Source organism: Thalassophryne amazonica, chromosome 20, assembly GCF_902500255.1.
Source record: "Thalassophryne amazonica chromosome 20, fThaAma1.1, whole genome shotgun sequence".
NCBI lineage: Eukaryota > Metazoa > Chordata > Actinopteri > Batrachoidiformes > Batrachoididae > Thalassophryne > Thalassophryne amazonica.
This window is the reverse complement of record NC_047122.1, coordinates 45,360,764-45,378,989: the sequence shown is the minus strand read 5'-3', so window position 1 is coordinate 45,378,989 and position 18,226 is coordinate 45,360,764. Positions and strand designations below refer to the sequence as shown.

Genomic DNA, 18,226 nt, shown 5'->3' with positions numbered 1-18,226 from the left:
ACAAAACAAATGCCATCATTTTGCAGCTCCCCAGATTAGAGCATATATTGATAATAAACTGATCTTTGTTCACTTCGGTTCATTTATTTAGTGCCTGATCACAACAAAGTCACCACAAATCACTTCAGATGGGTAACATCTACCCATACCAACCTCTGGAGAAAGTACAGACAACTATGTTACGGAAGAACTCCCTCTGGGATGTGTGTGTTTTGTTTTTCTTAAGTAACCCTCGAGCAGACAGGCCCAGAGGGGTGACCTTCTGAGGGGATATATATATATATATATATATATATATATATATATATATAATATATATATAGTTAAAGTTGCATACAGTGACATGAGTTTTTTGCCAATTAAGCCCCATTTTCACATTTATGGATACCGTATGTTTTGCAGCAGGTCAACTTCAACTGCAATAAACCGGTGTCGCAGACTGAACGGTGCCCCCCTAAAAATCTGTCCGCCCAAAATGCTCCCAGACAGTCTGGGAGCATTTTGTGATGTAAATTAAATGTTCATGATCATAGGTGAGGGATCAGTGTGTAAATTGAAGGTCTCTCTCTCTCTGGCTTGGCATTTTCTTCGCCAGGACTGCGATACAGCTTCAGCAGGAAATCAGACGCAGCCACAATCCGTCTTATTGATCTCACTCTCCATTTGACCTCCCCACTCCTGAACAAGACCCAAAGCTACTTCTGGACCAGTGATTCCCAAAATGTGGGCTGTGAGAAATTCTTCAAAAATACAGGAAAACCTCTTAGATTTTAAGTTTGAATCTGAATTGTAGTAATTTATCTAGTTTAACATGCATGACAATTTTGATTGTCGTGTCAATTTAAAACTGATTAAATGTCTGCGTTTGCGACAGAACACTTTCAGATTTCAGAGTCGGCCACAGCATACTGAAGTTTGAGAATGGTTCCATGGCTTCCTCCAAAGGTACATTATCACAATCTTTGTCCTTGAGGACGAGGCCTCAAACCGTAGCTTTCTGTGGTGCGTTTTGTTAACCCCGTGGAGCTGTAACATTCTACCGGATTTTCAGAGGGGTTTTGATTGGTAACAGTTGGTGTTTTAACTCCTAACTATCTTGATGTGGTCGAGAAGCGTCGCTCCGCTGTAGCTGTTGGTTTCAAGAGCCTGCAGCTGCTGCAAGTACGCCGCTGGAAGTCCGTTCTGCTCTGCACCCAAGCACACCACCTGACAGATGGGACAGACGACATGCTGGTTAAAGCAACAAGAACTGATTGGTCTGTCAAAGCAGTCATGTGACTTTGCGTGCACTCACCTGCTTATACTGAGGCGACGGAGGACACAGGTGGTAGTCGTTCATCTGGTAGGTCCTGCACCTCATTGGGCCTTTATCGGTCTCCACCGTGACCTCCAGCGGAGAATACACACCTTCACTCACCTCCTCCTGGCTGAGGACGGACCAAAAACCAGTGTTTTCTTTAAAACGTCACGTTAATCAACGAGCTCGTCGTCAGCGGCCGTGTGTGTGTCTCACTTGTCTAAAGTCGTCAGGTTTTCAGCTGCCAGAGTCCAGATCACGCCCCACACCTCTGCACCTGGACAGGACTCTATGGTTGCCACCCCGCCGTGCCAAATTCTGCCCTCATTTTTCTCAGAAAGGCCAAAATTCAACTTATAGTCCTGGACATGTTGAGGACAGGACAAAAGACCTTTGAGTCACATGACAAGTTGTGTGCGACTGTTCGGCTACACAACCCCAACAGGCGGGTTTTAAAACTGATCAGCTGTTTGTACAGCTGGTTTAGGAGAATCGGTACTGAAGCTGCAACATCATCATCCAAATGTGTAACGAGAACAAACCAAAGAGTTTGAGCTCTAATACATTTTCCAGTCAGACCTTGAAGTATTTGGACAGGGACAGGTTTTGTACTTTTGTCTCTGCACTTCCACTGTGAGGTTTAAATAAAATACAGTTTGGTAAATCTGTCTGCAGCAGACGGTTCTCAGAAAATGAGTGACCATGCAAGAAGGAAACTACAGAGAAGGAAGCCACCAAGCACCCTGCTCAGCGTGCTGCTCTCACTGGAGCAACAACACAGAATGTGTCTTTTGTCCCAGATAGATCTCTTTCAGTGCAGCTTCTTGCTCTGACTTTGACATGAAGTTAACACCCAAGTCTTTCATCACCAACTGTAAATGGTCATCAAAACATTCCAATTAAATCTTTCTGAACTCTTCCACATCAAACTCTGTCTTTTCGATGTTTGGATGATTCTTAGACTACGGGCACTTATGTCCTCTGATCATATTGTATGAAAAACAGAAAAAAGGGGAAATTTCACACTTTTATAGTTATCTTTACAATGAAAGTGTGTTAAGAAATTTGTTCTAGTAGTCTATGATGACTTTTTCACCTTTTTTCAGCATCATTATATGCAAATATTGCCGTTTTGTGCTTGTCCCACACCCAGACTTTTGATCTTCAATGATAAAAATGAATGGTAAAGAAATGTTTTTCTAATGTTTTAAAATATCTCTGAATAAAATATCAGTAAAATAATCAAAACATAATTGGGGTATTCAATGTCATACAACTGTTGTGATTTTTTTTTTTTAAACAAAATGTAGTTGTCCCACACTATTGCTGTAATTTCCACCACAACACTGTAATGTCCCTTTAAACAGTTTGTATGAAAGATTGTTTGGGTAGTTTCTATGGAGATAAACAGTGACATCAGAGCACATGTATATAGCGCCAAATCACAACAAACAGTTGCCCCAAGGTGCTTTATATTGTAAGGCAATGGTGTGGTGGAAATTACATTTTCAAGGCCAATAGTGCCCGTAGTTAAAGAATCACCCGTTTACAATGTGCTTGAGCAATAACAGGTGAAGTTGCTCATAAACTTTTAAGTTTCTTAAATATTTATTACGGCCACTCTTAAAACTTCAGTTATCTTTTATCATTTTATTACTGGTAAATTTTAGAATTGATTTAGATGAGATATACATACTCATTATCTCACAAGAATATATCACAATTATCTGGGAACTACTTTTTGCACAGGAATTCATCAAGCACATCGGCCGCGGGAACGTACGAACACAGAATATCCAGAAATCGGCTACACGTTCGGCCAAAATGAGAGCGTCCACTTTTAGCTTGCCATAAGCTCGCGAGAGTGTGGCCAAAAAAATATCGATAACTGAAGGAGATACAAGCTTCTGTGACTGATGGAGAAACTGTATAGCGCAACTTTTGACTGTTGTATCACCACGTACAGAGCCTCGTTGTGAATTTGAAATTTCAGTGAGTTTACCAGAAGGCACATGGGAGACTGAAGCCTAGATTTGATTTCTTGCTTTAAAATCTGTCACTTCCACTCCACAATGAAGCCATTACTGGAGGTGCAACAGACAAATGCACTCCTCCGTTTCTCCAAATCACCCAGTTAAGTCAACTAATGCAGAGGAGTTAAGGGTGTCTTGGTGGCTTCCCTCACTGGTCTGTTTCACGCACTCTATAAAAATGTTTCATTTCAACATCATTGTGGTAGTGTATAGAAGCAAATTTACAAAAACTGCCAATGTTCAACTATTTAGATTGCTTATAAACCTGTGGGATTGTGTAACATCCAATTTTCTCACACATATACATGTATACAAAGTACAGTCCCCTCCAAAAGTATTTGAACACTTGGTATTTCAAACATCTTACTTTGTCTATGCCATTTTGAATACAAAAAAATCTATAATTTCTTCTTTAAACTCAAACTCAAAGCAAATCTCTACAACTTGATATAAATTAATTAAAAATATAAAAGCCAAGATGATGGGTTGCATAAGTAATGAAAGGCTTTGTTATAATACATGTAAAAAATCTGTTGTATTGCCAGTTTTCTTCAGACAAGACAGAAGATGGATACGTGAACATTTCCAAGTCACTGAATATGTCAGTTATGAAGAAATACAAACAGTATGGCACTCTATGGCAGTTCTGTGTGGAGTACGGTGCATCCGGAAAGTATTCACAGCATTTCACTTTTTCCACATTTTATGATACATCCTTATTCCAAAATGGATGAAATTCATTTTTTTCTCAAAATTCTACACACAATACCCCATAATGACAATGTGAAAAAAGTTGGGTTTTTTTTTAATTTTTGCAATTTAAAAATAATAAATAAATAAATAAAAATCACATGTACTTAAGGATTCACAGCCTTGGCCATGAAGCTCAGAATTGAGCTCAGGTGCATCCTGTTTCCACTGATCATCCTTGAAATGTTTCTACAGCTTAATTGGAGTCTACCTGGGGTAAATTCAGTTGATTGGACATGATTTGTAAAGTAACACACCTGTCTACATATAAGGTCCCACAGCTGACAGTTAGAGCACAACCCAAGCATGAAGTCAAAGGAATTGTCTGTAGACCTCTGAGACAGGATTGTCTCAAGGCACAAATCTGGGAAAGGGTACAGAAACATTTCTGCTGCTTTGAAGGTCCAAATGAGCACAGTGGGCTCCATCACCTGTAAATGGAAGAAGTTCAGATCAACCAGGACTCTGCCTAGACCTGGCCGCCCATCTAAACTGAGCGAATGGGGAAGAACGACCTTAGTCAGAGAGGAGACCAAGAACCTGATGGTCACTCTGTCAGAGCTCCAGCACTCCTCTGTGGAGAGAGAAGAACCTTCCAGAAGGACAACCTCTGGAATTTCTGCAGCAATCAGGCCTGTATGGTAGAGTGACCAGACAGAAACCACTCCTGAGTAAAAGGCAAATGGCAGCCCACCTGGAGTTTGACAAAAGGCACCTGAAGGACTCAGACCATGAGAAACAAAATTATCTGGTCTGATGAGACAAAGATTGAACTCTCTGGTGTGAATGCCCGGCCTCGTGTTTGGAGGAAACCAGGCACCATCCCTACAGTGAAGCATGGTGGTGGCAGCATCATGCTGTGGGGATGTTTTTCAGCGGCAGGAACTGGGAGACGAGTCAGGATTGAGGGAAAGATGAATGCAGCAATGTACAGAGACATCCTGGATGAAAACCTGCTCCAGAGCGCTCTTGACCTCAGACTAGGGTGATGGGTCATCTTTCAGCATGACAATGACCCTAAACACACAGCCAAGATATCAAAGGAGTGGCTTTAGGACAACTCTATGAATGTCCTTGAGAAGAAGTTACAGGCTTCTGTGGCTGTGATTGGAGAAATTGTGCATACTGCATGTTTTGCATTTTGTATCCCCAGTTATACAGCTTCATGATCATGTGGTATCCAGGATTTTCTTGTAAAGAAGACCTGAAAGTTCAGACACAATTTGCTAGAAGGTACATCTGAGCTGCAAGCCTAGATTTGATGTTTGGTGAAAGAAAACCCTGCTCTATACCACTTACACCAAGCTCCCCGTAGCATAAAACGACAGTTACATGTGTCGAGATGAGCTCCCCATCATCTAACAACAATATTCTGTTTTAAAGACTGGATGTATATGCAAGTTTTACTTTTTTTTTTTTTTTTTGAAAAGACACATTACTGTATTTTTATGGAAAGACAAAACTTACTTAGGACTTCTTTGGTGGAGGTGCTCAACTCGACGGGTGAAGATTTGCATGTACACACTGTATTTAAAGTAGAATACTGTTCGATGACGGGGAAATGTGCAGTTGCGCAGTGGAGCTCATCTCGAACAGCGATGGAATGGCAGAGCGGGAGCTTGTGTGGTGCCATCTAGTGTTAGTGAAGGTAAATTTTCCGATTTGAAAAGAGATAGGTTTGTGCTTTGAACATGACGGGGGGACTTTCTGCTTTGTATGATACATTTTATTATTACATTATCTTGAGATTGGTTATCAGTACATGGAGCTTAGGGGGTATCAGATTATCATTCCATTCTGCCGATTAGTACTGGTGTCGCCAACTGAATGGTTCCCTCTAAAAATTGGTCCACCCTGCCTTCACTGTGCATGCATCATTAGCTGCGGTTCACTGATTATCACCTCATTTCTGCTTAAAACGGCCTCGCTTCTGCTTAAAACTGACTTTACAATGATTTAAGAGGTTTTACCTTGTCATCTGATGGTTTAATAATCACATTATTCCCTTTGATAAAGGGTGTAGAGACAGTCTCAGACGAGCTGCTATGGTCCCAAATTACGCATGCACATTGAAGGCAGGGGGGACCAGTCGGTCTCCGATACTGGCTATCCGGGACAACAGTGTCAGGGTCTCAGCACTCTCCTAGTCTGAGCAGCATGCGCCGTCACAGGGTTCGCGCCATCCTTCGAATCATGGGCATGCTCCTTGGTCCGTATTCCAAGCCAGATCAAGGGGGGTCACCACTGCAGACCCATGACGCCCTTCGGATGTGACATGAGTGGCACCCTGCTTGGGCTGCACCGATGCTCTCGGGGTGTACTGGGGGCAGTCAACACACAGATCAGTGGGACAGTCAAACATGTTCGTAAATGTTATCAACCTGTGCGTTTCCTTCTGCTTTCCGGTAATTCCATTTTCAGACTTGAATGATTTTGCGTGCACTACAGTACATGGTAGTGGAGTAAACAGATTTAGATTACCTTGGTTACAGTCTAAGCCTCGATGTAATGTCAAACATGCATGATTGGTTCTGTCAATAGAATTTCAGGAAGATAATCTTAATATTTTTTTGTATTTGAAATGGCATAAACAAAATGCGTGAAATACCAAGTGTTCCATAAAACCATGACAGGAAACGTTAATCGCTTCCCATTTCTTTAAAAATGACAGTACAACTTTTTTTTTCTTTTTTTTTTTCTAAATGATGCATTCACGGCCGCTTGGACTAAAGAAAATATCACTGTGACGTACAAGATGGTTAAGTCCGTTGTGATAATCGTTCATCACAATAATCTGTTTGCACTTTAATGCCCTCTGGACTTTATTGGACACGATTCATTATATTTCCTATAACATCAGTTGATATTAACTGATAAGGACAATTATACAATAAAAATAGTCCAACATTTTAAGGCCTTATTAAATTTGTAGACAATACCAATTATCGTGATATTATCGCAATTACTATGGCCAAGATAATGATGGAAAAAAACAAATCTATCAACCCATGCCTAGTATAGACTGTAAATTAGTGTACACGATGCGCATGCGCAGTAGAGCTAATCTCGACAGGTCGAACCACTTATACAAAATAGGTATCTTAGTATTTTTATTTCAACTCTTGCCACGCAGAAACTTAAAAAAATGTGTTTGATGGTAACGGGTAAAATTTAACGTACCTTCAATCGTCCTACGGCGCAAAATTCAGCAGAGGGATTTGAGATTTGGAGTCTTTCCTTCAACAAGTTGCTTCCAAACGCGAAATACAGAAATCGATCACTGACAGTACCGGACATTTTAAAATATTACTCAATCCTCCAAATATTTGTCGGCATTAAACGGAACAATTAGACACCCAAGTGCCGGTGTCCAGAGCCCGAGTCCTCTACGAATTTGTGAAACATAGTGACAGGGGAAGGTTCCGCCCCTTTTCGCCTGTGATTGGCTAGGTGTCTACCATGATTGGCTATTTGATTTGGTCGTAAAACGTCATCTTACCTTCAGGACTGCTGTTATCTTGTTTATCCATCGCAAAATAGGAGATCTTAAACTCCGATCGCCTCGTACCGTCGTAAATAAATTTAGACGGCCAGCAAAACAGCCCAAGCCGCGTACAGCGAAATATCTTCAAGTTCCCGCCCGACCGCAGCCGTTCCGTCGTGAATAAATTTAAAGATTATCTCATCGCATGTTCTGGTACCGATGACGTCATTTGAATGAGCCAATCAGATAGGAGATCCGGCATAACGTACACTGCCTAAACTTGTATCTTATTTAATCTGGGATCGTGCACATATTCAAATTAAGGTGCAGGAGCAGCCAAAAACAAATACATAAAAAATATAGCTGCAAGCAGCCATGCGGGGGTCGAGCAGAAATGGCAGCGTAGATAAAGTTAATGCTAGTTTGCTCACTACAAGGATAGTAATTTTACTGAAAATGCGATGGAGGGCAGCCATTGATAAATTATTCACCTGCGATAACCAAGTACAGCCTTCTAGTTATTTTGCAGATATATTTACCACTTTTAAAACATTTCTCTCTGTTCTGCTGTCAGTCTGTCCTGTTGGAGCGTCAGATAACGTTTCAAAACAGACTTCTACAGCTGCTCACCTTCTAGCCAATCAGAGGCAAAAAGGGCGGAGCCTTCCCCTACCGTCCTACGTTTCTACTGGAGTTCTGACGAGATGTCGTTCCTGCCCAGAGGCCAGTCCTCCGCGCAATTGCGCATGCGCAATTCTTGCATCGACTCAGAACATGGCACCATTTTGGTACCAACTGTGCTGAACTATCGAATGAACCTGTTTTCAACATAAAAAAAAAAAAAAATCATTTAACCATATTCAGCAACATATCCGGGTACAGGTGCGATCAAAATCAATATAAAAATAGTTAAGCTATCAAATTTACAATTTGATTTAATTAATTTTAAGCCTGATTTATACAGCTGCAGCTCTGTAACTATCATACAATGATGTGCACAGCAATCTGTCATTTTCAGCGAATAAATAAAATAGCTGGATTACATGCACACAATAGCAGCGAACCCTATTTTGAACCCAAGATGTACCATGAGTCACGTGACCGTGTTTTCCCCATAACTTATGTCACCATTCTCTCAATTAAGGCACTAGTTTTCTCTACCCAGACCTTCACCCCCCGTCTGGTTGACATGCCTCTTACCACGTTGAACTCTCCGACCTAGCGACTGAGGAATGAAAATACAACAGTTAATAACTGATACAACAGCACCGTCTTTTCAATTTTAATAAGGTTAAAATTTGCACGTGCACACTGTACTTACAGCACAATATTGTCAGGACGTAGAACTGACAATTTATGTGATGAGACATCTCGACAGCATGTTCTGCCAAGATGTGCAGTCTTGTCAATATTGTGCTGTAAATACAGCATGCACATGCAAATTTGAACTTTTTAAAATTGGTAAGACACATTGCTGTTGTATTTTCATTCCTTGGTTGGGGAGTTCAACGCGGTAAAGAGCGGTGAATCAACCCGACCAGAGGTGGTGTGAAATCCTGGGTAGATAGAACTGTGCACGCGCAGTTGCGCGTAGGACTGGCCTCTCAACAGGAATGACATCTCGTCAGAACACCCGGTTCAGGTGAACACAAAGAGCAGCTGCCACATTAATGCCGTTAAGAAATATACAATTGGTATCATGTTCACATGAACTAGGTAATCTGGTAACTGTGCCTTACATTGGTCAAATTGCTGCAATTCTTTTATACAATTAAAGTGGATAATTCTCCTAAGCAAGCCCCCTTTCAGTGCATAATATGATTAAGCAAGATGACAGTATTAAGGTAACGTGATGAGTTCCATTCCTAATTATGCCATTTTGAACCCTTGTGCCCATTTTCCACTCAGTCACTGTGATAATCGTACAAACTGCAGGTCTAAACGTTTCTCTCACAGGGACCAGTGACATTTTCATGTAAACATACTGTAATCATCCACGTCAGTGGAACCATTTTGACAACCTGTTACTAAAATACAGCAAGGACCCATTTTTAAATCAAGCTAAAAGGTCAGTAATCACAGGTGTTTGTCATTTTATGGAAATGTTGGAGTTGGTAGATGACAAATAGCTTTCTTCTTGACAAGAAACATTTTTAATGTACAAAAGGAAAAAAAAAATGGTGGTGGTGGGGGAAGGGTAGACCAAGAAACACAAAGAATTCACAACTGCGTTCTTTGATACAATGAAAACAATCAGTAAGGCGATCATCTCCTTGGACCGCCGCGGCCTCGTCCCCTTCCTCTGCCACGCCCTCGTCCTCTGCCGCGGCCACGCCCAGCCACTGAAACACCAAACAGTCAACACATCTGTTAGAAATATGCAACAGCAAAACTTGAAGAAAGCAGGTTACTCACTAATAAAATGTTAAAATATGACAAATAATCCATACACGTCATGAATGTTGCCTCCATTTGGTTAAGCAGTCATTTTTTGTATAACTCATTTAAAGTGAACAGCAAGTTTCTCACTAGTCACGACTAAGTCTGGAATTTCCCTTCATATTGTTTTGACAGTATAGTGCTCCATACGTGGGCACACAGTTGAATTTTATATTTTTGAGCTTTTTTCCCCCCCAGCGACTCAAGTCTCAGGCGACAATTAACTAAGTTTTTCCTGGTTCAAAATGAGGTTGATGTGTGAGCCGACCACATCCTATGGCACACGTACATAAAGTCAAGTCTTAGTTTTGCAGATTACTTAAAGAAATTTGAGAAATTATCAAAGCATTTTACTTCAAAATTTAAAAATGCCCTATTCAACACATTAAAAAACAAACAAACAAAAAAAAAAAAGACACCCACAGCAGTTAAAGTGCTTGTTGGTGTGGAGTTCTTTTGACAGCTCCCGTTTGGAGTCACCAAAGCAGATCAGTTTCCATCTCACCCTGTCCTCTGTCACACCAGCCTGCATGTCCTCCCTCAGCAGACCCACAAACCACCTCTTCTGGCTGGGCCCTGCCTCCTCCACTCAGGAACAGGAGGCAGGGACACACCAGCAAAGTCAAAAAACACTTAAAGGGGCTAAAAACTATTAATGAATAGAATTTTATATGGTAAAAAATAAATATGCATAAAAATAAGCACAGTAGGAGGAAGTGAAGACCAGCTAGTGCTATAAACAGTGCACATATGTGCGAGCCAATCAGAAGCCATCAGTGCAGAGTGGTCTCAGACAAATGGAGGAACTTCCCGCTGGTTGCCTGCCTCCTTTTCTATGCGGAAACCAGCCAGCCTCCCTGGTGGCTCCATCCACAGGCTCTTTCTCTCTATATACCTGGGTCCCTCCTCAGCACATGTCAAAACCATCTCAGTTTCACCTCTCTGACGGTCTCCAAACTGTCTTTCCTGTGCTGTCTGTCTGATATGTTATACTAAGTGGCTTGGAGTTGTTCTATTATATATTTTTCTAGTCAATAGTGACAATATTTGCTGGAGAAGCCAAAATAAATGATTTTCATAATATAGTATGTGTTACAAATTATTCGACCAGCAGGGTGTCAGTATGACTATGAGCTACTGTGGAAACTCCTAATGAAGAAGGCATTAGTACAGAAGCTTTCACTAAACAACTTCACGTCGACATTCGTGAACCTTTACCTCAGACAAAGTCCAGTGTTAATGTCAGGTGAGAGTCAGATGGCAGAAAATTTGAGTGAGGTGACTACCTCACATTTCTCTATGCAGGAAAAACCTTGACTATTGTTTGACTGCCAGTGTCGCCACATTTACTTTGAAAAAGTAATCAGATTACTGATTACTCCTTGAAAGAGTAACATTACTGATTACTCAATTTTAGAAGTACACACACAAGTTAGATTACTAATTACTTTCATTACATTCAGCACCGGCTGAATGTAGCTAAAGTTACTGTGGCAACACTGTTGACTGCACCATCTTTGGACATCAGACTTTGGACGACACTGTATAAAACCAAGTGCTGGTCACTGATGGAAACTTGGTGTTGTGTAAATGTTAACAGCAGGTGCTTCTAAATACTTTCACAATTTTTCTTCAAAGAAAACTAAGTCTTGCACAAATTTGACGCCACCTTCACAATCTGACCATGTCAGTGATAAAACCCATTTCGAGAGCAGAACTTTAAATGAATCACAATCATCTTTAATTGTGAAGTGCAACTGACATGGTTTGTTCCGTTTTACATAAGACTGTACATAATGTATCAAGTCCATCCCGGGGACAGAGTTCAAGCCCAGTGAGAGACAAATGCATTTGTGTCATACAAATGTGGCACGCCAGATTCATGAAATGCTCATAAATCCAGATAATGGCATAAGTTGCATGTGTAAACCTGATGAGTTCCACAAGTGTTTAAATCAATGTGCCTTTATGAGAACAGTAAATTAACTCACATAACTTGGCTTCTCCATTTTTGCTCAGCATTGCCATATTAGATCTGATGTAGAGTTGAACGCTGATTTAACTCAAGGGCTCAGACGTCCTTCCTGATAAAACTCTAGAGGCTTTGAGCATAGGTGGCCTTGAGTTTTGTTTTGGAAGCATCCGCAGCAACGTCTGGGCCACTGTGCTGCCCAGTAGATTATGTTAGTATGAGTTGTATGTGCATGAGGTCTATTGTCACTCTCACACACACACTTTGGTCTGGAACTGTATGACTCCATTCTGCATGCTTCTCACCTGCTTCCCTTTTCTTCGATTTGATTTTTGGCTCGATGTCAACCAGCAAGGTGTCCAGCGGCAGGCTGTCAGGCAAGATAAAGTAGCGAATGTTGTTGCCACGAATACTCAGGGACTCCAGCTGAGTAGGCTCCCTGTTCTTCAGGGTCATTTTCACCGCTTTCAGATGGGTGTTCATGCTCACATCAACACCTAACAAAGGAAAGTCAGCAGACGTAAAATACACACACGACCTGAATCAGATGAACCATTATTGTGCCTAAAAAGATTAAAGTATGTGAAAACAACAGATTGATGACACCAACTGCCATCTGTACTGACAAAAACTTTATTTGTGGGTAAAAGATTCATGATAAGAGTTAAAGTGCATATCTCTGGTAAATGAAATGTCAAATGAGCTGACTTTTCTAAATAAAAAAATATGAAAATATTGAGCTCGGTCATCCGTGGGGAGATCGGAGTAGAGCTGCTGTTCCTTCACACTGAAAGGAGCCAGCTGAGGTGGTTCGGGCATCTAGTAAGGATGCCCCCTGGGTCCCTCCCTAGAGTAGTGTTCCAGGCACGTCCATCTGGGAGGAGACCCCAGGGAAGACCCAGGACTAGGTGGAGAGATCGTATCTCCACACTGGCCCAGGAACACCTCGGGATTCCCCAGTCGGAGGTGGTCAATGTAGCCTGGGAAAGGGAAGTCTGGAGTCCCCTGCTCAAGCTGGTGCCCCTGCGACCCGATCCCGGATAAGCGGTTGAAGATGAGTGATGATGAGTGAGTGAAAATATTGATGTATTATGTCTTATTTTTGGAGAAATATGGCCTAAGTCATAAATATGGGGAATTTAGCCTGATTTCACCTGCTGCTTTGAAATGCTTAGATTTGATAGCCTGCCAGAAATGTTGACTTAAGTGAGGTCACTTTTGGAAACACCCCCCCAGAGCCATTTGCCATTTTCATTGTAGCAAATAGGAAAAACAGAATTTTTTGCAGCTCAAAATCTGTGATTTCTGTATATCAAAATGGTGCACAGGTGTTTTGGGTGGATACTGTTCAACGCTAAGCTATCGGGAGCTGGTGAGTCTGGTAGACAAATGCCACTTGCTGTGGGGACGGACACGGACACACACACACCACAGACAGCTGAACAATAACTGTACATAGCTTAACTCAGTGATTCTCAACCAGGGTGCCGCGGCACCCCGTGATCAATCGCCAGGGGTTCCGTGGGTAGGGCTGTCACAATTATTACAATATTCATCAATCGCGATTATTTTTCATATTCACGATTACCGTGAATTATTTATTCTATCCACAAAGCATAAAACGACTCAGAATATAACGTCATTGTGCTGCAGCCTTGCTCTCGTCTTAAGGCGGGACAATAACAAGAAGGCTGACGGCCAATTAAAACAGTGCCGTCTTCTTCAAAAGCCGTCTAAAATGCGGAGCTGTCGGTGTGTGTATCTGTGCCTGTGTGTGCGCGCGCGGAGTTAACAGACTGCGAGGGAGGGGGTGGGTGAGGGAGATTCCTGAATGCAGGCGCGACATTTTCAGTGCACAGTGAGCGCGGAGCAGAGAGAGGATTTTAACCCGAGTGAACATGTTAACAAAACGAAAACGTGAAGCTGCCTTTACTTCTCTCTGAACTTTCTCTAAAGGTGTGATTCTGCCGTTACCGTCCTGTTCACATCACGTGCGCGTCGTATGCTGAATTTATGAGATCATGAGACGAAATAAATGGTCAAATATCTTTAAAAACATTTTAAAAATGAGAATATATGAACTGAGCCACAAAAAAAAAAAAAAAAACAATGTTCAGACGCACAGATCACAAAAAGCAGGTGAGAACTCTGAACTTTAACAGCTGTTATGTTCCAAAGGTATTTATTTGTTCAATCTTGAGCTTAATGCAATGTTTAAGCACAAAACGTGTCTGATGTGGAGAAACAATTTCAGAAATGCAACAGAAACAACCACAATTCAGAAAAAGTTGGGACCGTATGTAAAATGAAGATAAAAATAAAAATGTTCCACCATTCCCAGTTTCTCCACTCACAGAAGCCAAGCGTTCTTCCAGAGTTGTGTAATTATACTACAATAGTAGAATATAAAGAAGGGGGAAAAAAAAAAAGACAATATATTCGTCAATCGCAATTATTGTCTGACAATTAATCGTCTCCAGAAATTCCTAATCGTGACAGCCCTACTTGAGATCAGAGCGCAAAATGCTTGAGGATTTTTGAAATGCGGTGTTTTCTGTATCGATTTTCTATTGCGATAATTGGGTTTGCGCAAAACCAGAGGTAATAGAATTAGAATATTATTTTGGTTGGTGGTGTGCTGCAGGATTTTGTAAATATAAAAAGGGTGCCACAGCTCAAAAAAGGTTGAAAATCACTGGCGTAACTTGCAAGAGTGGCTCTCGGGCATCAACGAGTAGGTTCCAGACATTACGTAATAAGATGAAAATGGCTATGAATCTGCTGTGCATTTTTCAGATACACTGGCTTATTTTAATTTTGTCAGCCATATCAGGGCCCTCACAAGTTAGACTTGGAAAAAGTGATATATACCAGATTATCTGATTAAAGGGTCAATTATTTTAATACTTTATCATCCAATCATACCAAGGACACAATGCCAAACATTTGTCATATTCCTTAAAAAACTGAACAGCTCGTGCCTTGTTAAATAGCAGCAAGGCCCCTAAGTGTAATGTGGCCTAAAAGCTGTGCGATGTAACAACTATTCAAATGAACAAAAACGCTTTGAAGATATTCTGAGAAAATGATTCCCCCCTCGCACCCTTTTTCTGAAGTTAAAAAAAAAAAGAAGCATAAAGACAAATTAACAATTGATAACTAAATTGGTTACAGACCTACAGAGAAGGTACGTGTGCACTTCGAGTCCAACATGCAGCGGCAGCTCATGCACCCCGTTGTTAGGTTGGGTGTATCAACAGCATAGCAACTCTGCTTATTGCTTGCTTGTCGCGCATGTTTTGTGTTGAAATTTGTTATAATGCTGCATGATTGTGCAGAGGTCATCTTTAATAGCCACAGCTAGACACAAAGAGTTTTTCCATCGATTTACAGTACAAATAAAAACAGAAGGAATGCTTTGATTCAAGCAGTGAAGTCATAGAACACTGATAACTCTCCCTGGACTCCAAAAAATTGTGTTGTGTTATGTGGGCTTCACTTTACCTCTGGTAAGTGGTGTAACAAGCCATAGTTGATCTGAGCTGATTATGAGCAGCCTAACGCTGCTTGTTTGTATTCTTGCCACTTTCATGAGCCTACACTGGGTATGCAACTTGTACCCCCGCACCAAAGGTTTGGTGAGCAAACAGGCAAGAACAGAAAAACAGGACATATTTATGTCTTCTTTAAAATATAATTGCACTTGCAAAAGTCTCACTGCACAATCGCAAAGGTGGCCAAAGGCACCTTATGCAAGCAGGCAGACTGACATGTCAGGTTGCACTTGTTCTCTTAAGACTGTGCCTGTGAAGCAGAGTTGAACGCCTAGCAGACCCATAACATAAAATCTAAATAACTCCACCCCCCCCCACGTAGACATTACTCAACGTTAAGGCCCCCAAACACTTGCATGACTTTGATGCATGCAATGTGTCGTGCAGGAGAGTACTCTTCTTTAACAGGTGTAGACTGAACGCAAGAGGGGCACCGGCATGCGCAATGGCGCAAAGAGAATTTTGAAATGTTCAAAAAAAAAAAACTTTCATGCATAAATGTCCTGCAACACTGCACAATCTACTCACCAACACTACGTGCAGCTTGTCAAGTAAAGTAAAAAGGGCGAGTGATTGCGCCAGCGCACCGCATCAGAGCACAGCTCGTCTGAACAATTATAATGAGATCATAAACACACTTAAAGTTGCACACACAAAGAAAAGAACGTGCAACTGTTTTACCAAGCCATGACAATGCAAACATGACAAATAATGACCTTTTTAGACAGCTCCAAATGCTTTCTCAGTCTCGTTCAGCGCGCTCAAACAGCTGCTGCTGAAGCGGTCCTCTGTGATTCAGGAAGCGATTAGAGCTGCTTTCAACAGCTAACGTGCAGAGAAAATGATTAATTTGCCACAAATAATTATTTTATATACGCAGCATCCAGCACACAACAGGTGGTGGAGCAACACAGCCGGTGGGACCATCACGACGATGTGCGTGCATCAAAGTCGTACAAGTGTCAGGGGTCCTTTAGTTATACCCACAGTGCAGCAGTGTGTAGTGGTTCCGTACCTGTGATGGTGCCATGGACCTGGGTGCCATTCTTCAGCTCAATGGTAACCGTCTCATGGCTAAGCTTCATCAAAAATCTGTATTTCATTGATCAAAGTACAGTCAGAATACAAACCTTTTCACAGAAGACTAAAGTACAGATGACATTATTTGATTCAATCTATTAACAGAAACTGCTAACTTAAGAATACCTAACAGTCTTTGACAAGCAAAACATTTTCCCAAATGTTGCATTACCAGTAAGAGAAACTGCTGATTTATTGTCTTATGTAACTATAAATTTAATATTTATGGTCGAGACAGCTGATTAGACAAAACCAAAACATTTGATGTGACCTCAACAAATATAAAAACCGCCGCCAGTGACTCTGACGGTAGCTAGCTAGCGTTAGCATCAACACAAAGGCCACCTTGCATTTTAATAATACATTAACACGTTATTGCAAAAAAAATAAAATAAAAAAATAAGTTACCGTAAAAACTAAAATGTGCAATTTATTTATTTTCTTGTAACAGCGTTAGGCTGACGAGGCCTGTAAACAAACAACACAACCTATTATATTTTTACTTATACAAATACTTTTACGACACAGATAACTTCACTTTCAGCATAACCGTTATCCGCATTTACTGTGTTGAATAACTACGCATACTGCTTTAATGTGCTAAAACCAGCCTCCATTCATTGATTTATCCGCTTGCCGCCTCACGGACAAAATCTAAATCCATCCGGCGGCATCGTCATCTTTTTCTCATGATACACCATCGCATTCGGTAACCGGAGATGCATTATCACTTATTACCTGACTAGTTTCATGATGGTGTCGGAATGCAGAGATAAAGTCTCCACCAAAAAAAGAAAAATTATAGCGCTCAAGTGGCGTCACAGGCCGCTATTGTACAATTTACGTTCCGGGCACGGAGATATGACGTCATTAAATGTGCGCCAAGCAGCGTACTATTAAATAGCCACACCGCCACCTGCCGGTTGAGTGAAAACGTGGCGTTTAGATTTTAAGTTTTCTAATTATTTCTTCTTTTAAAACTGATTCAGAAATCCAAACTTTCAGAGATTAAAATTTGAAAAATTAAAAAAAGCTTAAAAAAATTTCATAAGCTGAACGCTGCTGGATCAAATATTTCCAGACACTTTTCATTTGTAACTTACGACCGTTTACTCTTGTAGACTGAAATACAAATTAATTTTTCATTTATATTTACTTTTATTTCACAACATAACCAAATTAAACCCCAATTTAGAACGATTGAATTAGCATTTTGAAATATGGTCTAACATGAGACTATTTAAACTGGGGTTTAAATAATTTTACAAGCCTGGAGATGTTTACATTTGTAATATTTGAAAAGAGGCTTTAAAAATTAATTTTAGTTAAGTTCAACTGACAAATTTATGTTAATTTTTCATTATTAAGACAGTGTTAAAATCACTATAAGTTTAGGTCAAGAAAATAATTAAAGTCTACCACTTTAAACTAAAGGGTCTGTAATCAGACTTGCAGTACTCTATTTGAGGACTTAGACTTGAGTCAGAGTCCTCATTTTGATCAGATTGTCGTAGGACATTTGAGGACTCTGACTTGCGCCAGAGTCCTCATTTTGATCACACTTGCAGTACTCTATTTGAGGACTTGGACTTGAGTCAGTCATGGTTTTGATCAGAT

General features: G+C 40.8%; 2 protein-coding genes across 3 annotated transcripts; both read right to left on the bottom strand.

Annotated features, from left to right (window-relative positions):
- Positions 1-18: 18 nt before the first annotated feature.
- Positions 19-7,470, bottom strand: ggcta (gamma-glutamylcyclotransferase a). 2 transcript variants are annotated; one of them, XM_034160245.1, is made up of 5 exons: positions 7,452-7,470; positions 7,261-7,401; positions 1,514-1,659; positions 1,295-1,427; positions 19-1,206 (listed from the first exon to the last, which is right to left on the bottom strand). In XM_034160245.1, exons 2-5 carry the CDS (start codon positions 7,375-7,377, stop codon positions 1,081-1,083), a joined length of 522 nt encoding a protein of 173 aa, XP_034016136.1. In that variant the 5' UTR covers positions 7,378-7,401; positions 7,452-7,470; the 3' UTR covers positions 19-1,080. The 2 variants fall into 2 exon arrangements, with proteins under 2 accessions (XP_034016136.1, XP_034016135.1); XM_034160244.1 differs by lacking the exon at positions 7,452-7,470 and having other exon boundaries at positions 7,261-7,440.
- A 2,227-nt stretch (positions 7,471-9,697) lies between these two features.
- Positions 9,698-17,485, bottom strand: snrpd1 (small nuclear ribonucleoprotein D1 polypeptide). The gene is made up of 4 exons (XM_034161328.1): positions 17,348-17,485; positions 16,545-16,621; positions 12,281-12,472; positions 9,698-9,906 (listed from the first exon to the last, which is right to left on the bottom strand). Exons 1-4 carry the CDS (start codon positions 17,359-17,361, stop codon positions 9,830-9,832), a joined length of 360 nt encoding a protein of 119 aa, XP_034017219.1. The 5' UTR covers positions 17,362-17,485; the 3' UTR covers positions 9,698-9,829.
- Between the last annotated feature and the right edge of the window lie 741 nt (positions 17,486-18,226).